This window comes from Clupea harengus, chromosome 3 (assembly GCF_900700415.2).
Source record: "Clupea harengus chromosome 3, Ch_v2.0.2, whole genome shotgun sequence".
Taxonomy (NCBI): Eukaryota; Metazoa; Chordata; class Actinopteri; order Clupeiformes; family Clupeidae; genus Clupea; species Clupea harengus.
The window spans coordinates 28,823,564-28,831,767 of NC_045154.1; the positions used below are offsets into that span (position 1 = coordinate 28,823,564).

General features: G+C 42.6%; 2 protein-coding genes across 7 annotated transcripts in view; one reads left to right on the plus strand and one right to left on the minus strand.

Annotated features, from left to right (window-relative positions):
* The window catches only part of LOC105910363 (LHFPL tetraspan subfamily member 3 protein-like), a 29,353-nt gene extending 27,634 nt beyond the window's left edge, over positions 1-1,719 (plus strand). For all 6 annotated transcript variants that reach the window (XM_031565284.2, XM_031565289.2, XM_031565288.2 and 3 more), the window contains 2 exons: positions 1,342-1,370; positions 1,571-1,719. In XM_031565284.2, the coding sequence (XP_031421144.1) occupies positions 1,342-1,361 (20 nt within the window). In that variant the 3' untranslated portion in view covers positions 1,362-1,370; positions 1,571-1,719. The remainder of the gene's footprint in view (positions 1-1,341; positions 1,371-1,570) is intronic.
* A 2,367-nt stretch (positions 1,720-4,086) lies between these two features.
* LOC105910362 (lysosomal protective protein-like) lies at positions 4,087-7,454 on the minus strand. The gene is made up of 10 exons (XM_042707433.1): positions 7,097-7,454; positions 6,730-6,841; positions 6,444-6,578; positions 5,994-6,152; positions 5,822-5,913; positions 5,550-5,634; positions 5,142-5,426; positions 4,547-4,729; positions 4,287-4,376; positions 4,087-4,167 (listed from the first exon to the last, which is right to left on the minus strand). Exons 1-10 carry the CDS (start codon positions 7,306-7,308, stop codon positions 4,087-4,089), a joined length of 1,434 nt encoding a protein of 477 aa, XP_042563367.1. The 5' UTR covers positions 7,309-7,454.
* Positions 7,455-8,204: the final 750 nt, after the last annotated feature.

Here is an 8,204-nt window from a genome sequence, read left to right on the forward strand (position 1 = left end):
ATAAGTGCTTTTGGAGATCTCCCCTCCCAAGTTTGTAGAGTGCCATGTGTGCTGTAATATCAAAAGCTCACCTTGTTGTGACAGAGTTGCCAAAACACCCCCATCTGAGTGGAGTAATGACATCGCTAAGCCCCACGGAGCCCAGTGGGGAGCAGGCAGCGCCACCCCAGCATCTTGAACCTGGTCCAGCAGGAAACTCTTGCCAGATGATCACGGTTCAAGCACTTGCTGTAGAGAAACAGCCAAACGTACACGTTGTCACACACACACACACACACACACACACACACACACACAGAGAGAGAATATGACAAGGGTGTGTGTGTCTGTGTGTGCATGTTCCCTGTTGTATCAAATGGGATCCGACAGACACAGGCGCAGCTCTTCACGCTCTGAGTGAGAGAGTATGGAGAGTGTTAGAACAAAGAGGGTGCGTGAGAGTGTAAGTGAGCAGCCACACCGTCGGACATGCGCTAATTGCAGCTCGCAGCTCTCTGATGGATTGCCCACTCGCCAGCGGCTGTTTATTTGTCTTGCTGTCAGCAAGGTCAAAAGAATGCACCACGAATGGCTGGAGATAAGTTAGCCGTAGCGTAGCGCCAGGTGCTTGACAAGATGTCTTCTTCTGATTCTCACTGGGCCTATAAAATGCTATCCAAAAGATCCCAAAGCGGCTGGTTAGAGAAAACATTAATGATGCAATGTTGATGTAGTTTTATAAAAGGTGTTCAATGGTGTTTTTACAAGTAACCGAGCGCTAGTTTAAAAGCAAGTTAAATCTATACTGTAAATGCGGTACATTGTCCAGGAGGAGCAGCGTGGGATTTTTCAGAAACTTGGAGGCTAAGTCTGGCATGCCAAATCCCCTTGGAGTCATTCAGCTTGAAGGAAGAACACTGCCATTATGGGGGACAATCCAAGAGATAGATTGCCCTCTCCCAGAGCAGCGGGAGTCATCTCTCTCATTTCCCTGACAAAGACAATTACTGTAATTGGGGAGGTTGTTATTCTGTCCTGAACCTCTGCGAAGGAGGACACTTTCAAATTTGTCATTGGCTTCCCCATGGCTAAGTACAACATTTATTCTATTTGTCTTGTCATTGAAATCTGGATCTGAAAAGGTACAGTGGTGTGTGCCAGGAAAGGCTGGTGTTTACATGCTGGTGTTTACTGTCTTCCAGGGGATTTTGTGGTGTACTTCTTTTGGATTATAAAGAATGTAGTTAATCTCTCTGTACATCAAAATATTTTGTGATTGTGTGAATCATTGTCTCTCATCTTCCCCCCTCCTCTCTCTCTCTCTCTCTCTCTCTCTCTCTCTCTCTCTCTCTCTCTCTCCAGCCGAGGGTGGGATTGCCTAACACACTCAGGTGAGTTCTGAGAGGAAAGTCTTTAGGGATAAAGTGTCGTTAAATGTTAACCTTGATAAAGTTCGTAGTCAGCCATTCAATCTTTTCCAACGCATTAATAGAACCACCAGGGATGAGTCTGTAAAAGTGGAATATGGTTTCGGTCTTTTATCTTATGATTCCACCCCTGTAATCGCTCCGCCTGTCCCCTCTGCTTGCAGCTGCTGCAGCACCAGGTCACGACCTTGCATAATGATCCAGGACCCCAGCAGACATCAAGTCAAGCAACAACAGTGTCATAAAACATTTAAAAACACAAAGTCTCCACACACAGCCACACACACAGCAACACACACACACACACACACACACACACACACAAACACACACACACACACAAACACACAGATACACACATACACACACACACACACACACACACACATACACACACACACACACACACACACACACACACAAACACACACACACACAAACACACACACAAACACACAGATACACACATACACACACTCACACACACACACACACACACACACACACACACACACACACCCCTTCTGAACTCTCGATCCTTCTCACTCAAACTCTATCTTCTTTTCTGCTTCACAGGCTTTAACAGGCCTCTTGAGGAACATATTCTCTGTACATATTTAAGCAGCATCTGATTTAGAGACTGTTACCACCATCACCAGCCCCCCGCGTCTCATTCTTAACACATACAACTGCATCGGAACACACACATTAACACATACACACACGAACACACACACATACGAACACACACACACACACACACACCGTTGTAATTGCACATCGTAAATGTATTATGTCATATGTACAGTACTGTAGACAATCACACTTATAAACATTCATCAGGAAAGCATTTCTCAGCACGGACAGTTATTCATTTCAATGTCATTTGTAACCATCAAAGAAGCATATGAGAGCTGTTTTCCTTGTTCAGTATTACATTCAAGTTTTTTTGTGTTTTTTCATGGACCTAGTTTATGCTTAGGGAAGGACTTCATGACTTGTGGACATAGAATGGTTTTTGGACCAGTCAGTGTAAAAGAATAAGTGAATAAATGCTATCAGTTGTACTTCTCATCACATTTGAACGCATTTCAAATGACCTGTCACCATTTTTTCTGATCTTAACCTAACCTATCTCACAGAAGATTATAACTGGATCTCCTCTCACTGTGAAAGGATTAAGACTGTATTTGGATATGAGTGTATGGGTGTTGTGTTTATGTGTGTTAGAGATAGAGAAGGTGTGTGTGTGTGTGTGTGTGTGTGTGTGTGTGTGTGTGTCTGTGTGTGTGTGTGTGTGTGTGTGTGTGTGTGTGTGTGTGTGTGTGTGTGTGTGTGTTTGTGTGTGTGTGTGTGTGTGTGTGGGAACACACACAAAAGTGTTCACATGTACAGTATGTGTTCCACCAGTACCCTGAGCAAACAATGGCATAGAATAATAACTAGAAAGTTAGTTAGTAACCCGAACATCAGCTGAAACCAAGGATGACCATAACCCATTGGTGTTGTGAAATATACATTGCCCTTTTAATGTTTAATGACTTTCCAACTTAAGACCAAGAGGTTATGTAAATACACGTACTCCATTATGCATACTGCTGGCTGGCTATTTATAGTTTATACTCAGAAGACAGGTGCTCATTCTTTCCTATTGTTTTGAAATGACTTCAACTTCTCTTTAAGAACCTATGGGTCACCTCCAGCTTATGGACCCTCGTAGTTTTATTTCTCTCTGAAAAAGTCCAGGATATGCTGGTACTTATCTCAGAACTTTTGTAGCACATCTGAATTGTTCTATAAAAACTTCATACTTTTTTGGATGCATAGCTTAAACGTAGGTGTAAAGCATACCATCTCCTCTCCATAAAACACACCCTGTCACATATACACATACTAGTTAGATATTATGCTGTTAGTTTGTACTCATATATACATATACTGTACACTGTTAGACAATGTAAACATGACTGCACTAGCTTCTCCTGTCACTGAACAAATGAGTCTGACTTTGTTGCAATGTGTAAATACATCATAAATATACATCTCTCTTTTCTTGTGTCTCGACCCGTTTAACCTAAGCCGTCTCTCAGTAAATGCACCCTTTAGTAGGGGTATATACAGGGTATCTGATGAGAAGATGTATCACATCTATTGGGGTGGTTACGATATGACAGATTATAATTCAGTCTGTTCAGCTTCCCTGTTATGTATGTATGCGGATGTAAATAGTCCATACATTTACAAAATGTGTATGAAAGTAACAGATTATTAATGTCAATAAAGATGTCCCCAGTGTAAGCACCCTGATCATGGTTTTGTTTTTTTGTTGCGCAGTCAGTTTTGTGTTTATTCAGATTATTTGACGCTTTCTCTCCAAAATGTCAAGAATCTGACACAAAATCAGAATGCGATCTCTTGCACCCTCTGCAGTACAGCTACCATAAATAACATATTTCATAATCAGACAAAACAGGACCACAAAACAAAGCAACTCCATAGCCTAAAGGACAAAAACTGTGTTTATTCCTTGTAGCACTTTGAGTGGTGACAATATTCTGATCACACAGGATATCACACACACACACACGCACACACACACACACACACACACACACACACACACACACACACACACACACACACACACACACACACACACACACACACACACACAGTGAGATCAGTAGGAGTTAGCCAGGTAGTTCTTCAGCATCTGAAGAGCGGGGCCGGGCCTGTACTGGGGAACCATGTGACCGGAACCCTATACGATCCGAAACACATTGGAAAAAGGAGATAAGCCCTAGATAACTCTAACCTCACTGTATGTGCCCCTTAAGGGTGTTTGGGGCAGGTCTCAAAGGGCACTTTTAGACAGCTTACCTTCACCGTCATGAAGGTGATCTTCTCATACTGCTGCACATAACCAGCAATCTGGTCCTCATAGTACCACGGCTGGTACTGGCTCACCACCTGAGATAATTCCAAACCCAAGGACATTTTGTTTACAAACTCGTGGTCGTGGTCACCCTGCACTTGGAGATTTAAACGCCCTCCGTGCAGTGTTTGTTTATTTGTAGTCAACATTACTCTTGGTTTAGCATGAATCAGAATGCTAATGCTCGTAGACATGGCAAGGTCACCTGCTGATTTAGAGACTCCACGAACCACTTTCCCCCAAGGAAGTTGCAGGCCATGTCGACATCTCCATTGTACACCAGTAGCTTGAGGTTTTGTTGCAGGAGAACCTGGTAAAACCAGGTCATGTCCTTGTAGGTCCTCTGGTACAGGGCACCGACGGTATGGCTGAAAGCATAGTTGTCATTTCATTGTTTGGGCATGTGCTAGTGTTTTTAAAAGAACAGATCATAGTAATATATGTGTATTTTAATACCATACCATATAAGAACATGATATCTCTTTTCTCTGATCTTTTTTCATTTCTCAGAGTATTCAAAAAATAAATAGAGTGTTTATCAGCCATATAATTACACAAAAAGATCACTATATACGGAGAGCTAATAAATATAAGCTTTTGATGTTATAACATTAAAGAGTCTGCTGCACAGGGCTGTGTCTCTGCAGCAGTGGTGTGTGGCAGGACCTGCAGAGCTCCCAGGGCTGCACGGAGCTGGGGATGTGGAGAGCTGCACGCACATTAGGGTTGTTCAGCCAATCATACATGGCTGTGCCGTTAATGCACAAGGGCATCCCAGGAATAGCTGCCTCTACCTATCAGAGAAGAGTGGAATGGGATAGGGGAAGAACGTGTGATAAGTTAAGAGATGGGAAGTATTGGCAAAGATGAATAGAGATTTGTTTTCTTCTCCTTCTCCTTCTCCTTTTCCATGAGCAGGGCTGGTCACTCACTTGAGGCTTGAAGGTGAACCCAGAATCTCTGAACAGGTTAGACAAGTCTGCAGCATAACGTCCAGCATTCATGGGTGCCCCTCCATAGCACTGTTCATACAGGTTGTAGAGGTTGAGCCCAATGTCCTGAATCAAGTACAGAGCCTGATTCACCTGGGTAGGTTCAAGCAATACAAACAAAAAACGTGTCAGTGTAATGATACGGATGGGTCACTGGCTGAAGGATGGATAACGTTTATGTGTATCCCAGAGGCTATTCCGACAGGATAGACTCACAGAGTTCTGGCAGTTGCTGTTACTGTTGCTGTAGAAATTGCAGGAGCCTCCTGAGCAGCACTCCTGGTTAAGCTCATTCCACAGACTGCAGGGGAAACAGAGGGAAAGTTCTGGAAAGCTGCACCAACCTAACAAAAGCTCACTGACAGCAAAGCTTATAGACAACAATCTAACAAAACCATAAAAATGGTATTGAATCATTTTAATAGTTGATACTTTCATTTAAATACCTAATAATTCCTTTATGCATTGATATTTTAAATATCACTTACTCGTCAGCCAAAAGGCCATGATAGTATCCGAAATAAAGCAGTGAATTATCATTTAAAGCGTAGCTGGTCATTCCATTGCCGATCCCCATTCCCTGGTGAAAGAATATGGTTAGAACATTGTCTGCATAAGAACACTGTTAGTGCACCCATGACACTAGTTCAGAGATTTCACCTTGAAGTTGATGTTTCCAGGGTTGCTGACAATCTTTTGGGCCAGGGTTGGACCATAGATACCCCCATAACTCTCGGCAAACACATAGAAGTCGTTGGAGACGAAGGAGGGGAATTTGGCGAAGAAGTTTTGCAGGGCTTCATAGTTATCCTCTGCCACCTGAAAGACGTGGAAGAATAACACCTTTCCTTATATGGCACTTTGCTGATGAGACCACAGAGTTGTTGTTTTTTTTTCCCAGGATGCAAAAATACACAACAGCCAAGTAAATCAAAATGAGTCTCAATGTGAATAAAAGCATTAAGAGAGGAAAAAATGTATGTGGTAGGGGTAAAAAGTAAACTGAAAATGAGAAATGATGATGCTATACATCATTATGCAGGTAATGAGCAGGACATGAGCATCTGTGGAACAGTTGGCCCACCCACTGCATTCAACCGACTGTGATACCTGAGGGTCACTGGTGGCGTACTTCCCAGAGGTGGAATAGGAGAAACCCACGCCAGCGGGGGACTCCAGGTACAGGACATTGGCCACCTGGTTCCAGCTGTAAGGGTTGATGTAGACTGTGCCATCATCCCTCAACTAGAACAGGACAACAGGGACATTAAAGAAACTCTGATCGGAGAGCAGTACAGTACACAACATCAACAGGGAGAGGCTGAGGTGGAGCATTGATCAGTTGGAGCACCAGAATGACACATTATGGAAAAGATCCCCTGGCTCCCCGACTCACGTGGAAGGGTCCGTTCTCAGAGAGCATGCCCTCCATGGCACTGCAGCCAGGGCCTCCATTCAGCCAGAGCATCACAGGGTCAGTAGAGGGGTTATTCTGAGACTCCACAAACCTGTACGAAACATCATGACACAGGGCACACACAGATGTCAATAACACACTGACCTGCATGGAGGTTTTTATACTATTCACTCAAATGTCCTCCAAGTGTACAAAGTAACACAGGGGGTAATAATAATATTAATAATAATGATAATAATAATAATTATTATTATAATAAGGCTGTGGGTAAGTCATTTAGATGAAACATTTCTGCCACTACAGTAAAAGGCAAGTAAAAAAAGACAAGAGAGTTGCGAGTGCTCACCAGTAATGAAACTGCTTCCCCTGTCCAGCCTGAACATAGCCAGAGTAATGTCTGAAGGAGGGGTTCTGTGCCAGGCCCGGCAGAGAGGTGACCAGATCGGCCTCAGGCCCGCTTTGGGCCGCCGACCCGCTCAGGCAGAGAGCGACGCCAAGAGCACAACACCACAGGAGCAGCATCATGAGTTCTCTGGGGGTTTGTCCTAGGGGTCGCATTTACCTGGGTCTTTATTGTCACTCTTATCACCATCTTATCAATCTCAACACAGCCAACAACTTCTTATCAAATGTTATCAAGACTTCCACAGTACATATTTCCGTTTGAGAGAGATTCCATGGAGTTTGTAAACAGACCAAAAACAGATAAATAATAAGATAAATAATAAGTAATCACCACTGCTAAATGTATCCATATGATATGGTGTTACCACATGAATAATTGCAACCTGTATATTAATAAATAAAATGTTATGACTGAAATAATGATTTATTCTGAGGAGGCCTTTTTGCCTTTTTGATTCATGTTGTCTAGAAGTTTTAATGCCAAAATAAAAGTTTTCATCTTGCAAACTTTAACATGAATGGAGTCCCTATTTTGACATAGAAGTGACATAGAAACAGTTACAGAAGCGATTTAGTATATTATATTCATATTATATCTTATCCTAACAGTAAGTAAAAGTAAAGTCATTTTCTGTCATTTAATTTAAAGATGAATCAAAGAAATATGAATCAGAGGAAACTAGGTCCTATTATATTTATATTATCTCTACTGGCAAGGGTTTCACTGGAAAAGGAAGTTTTATCAGGCAATTCAAACATTCTGATAGCTAATGGAACCACAATGTTCTAACATGAGACCTTATCACAGTTTGGTTTGAGACTAATTTGTTTCCTAACATGAATTATGAACAACTCGTACCTACACACAATGAATGTTTTCGCATGTGTGTTTGCATATGAGTGTGTGTGTGTGTGTGTATGTGTGTGTGTGTGTGTGTGTGTGTGTGTGTGTGTGTGTGTGTGTGTGTGTGTGTGTGTGTGTGTGTGTGTGTGTGTGTGTGTGTGTGTGTGTGTGTGTGTGTGGTGCGTGTGTGCATGTGTCACTGCAT

Coding starts and splice junctions, on each gene's coding strand:
- LOC105910362 (XM_042707433.1), bottom strand. CDS start 7,308: ATGCGACCCCTAGGACAAACCCCCAGAGAACTCATGATGCTGCTCCTG. Junction 6,579..6,729: donor CTGAGAACGGACCCTTCCAC/GTGAGTCGGGGA, acceptor GTCCTGTTCTAG/TTGAGGGATGATGGCACAGT. Junction 5,427..5,549: donor ACAGCAACTGCCAGAACTCT/GTGAGTCTATCC, acceptor GAACCTACCCAG/GTGAATCAGGCTCTGTACTT.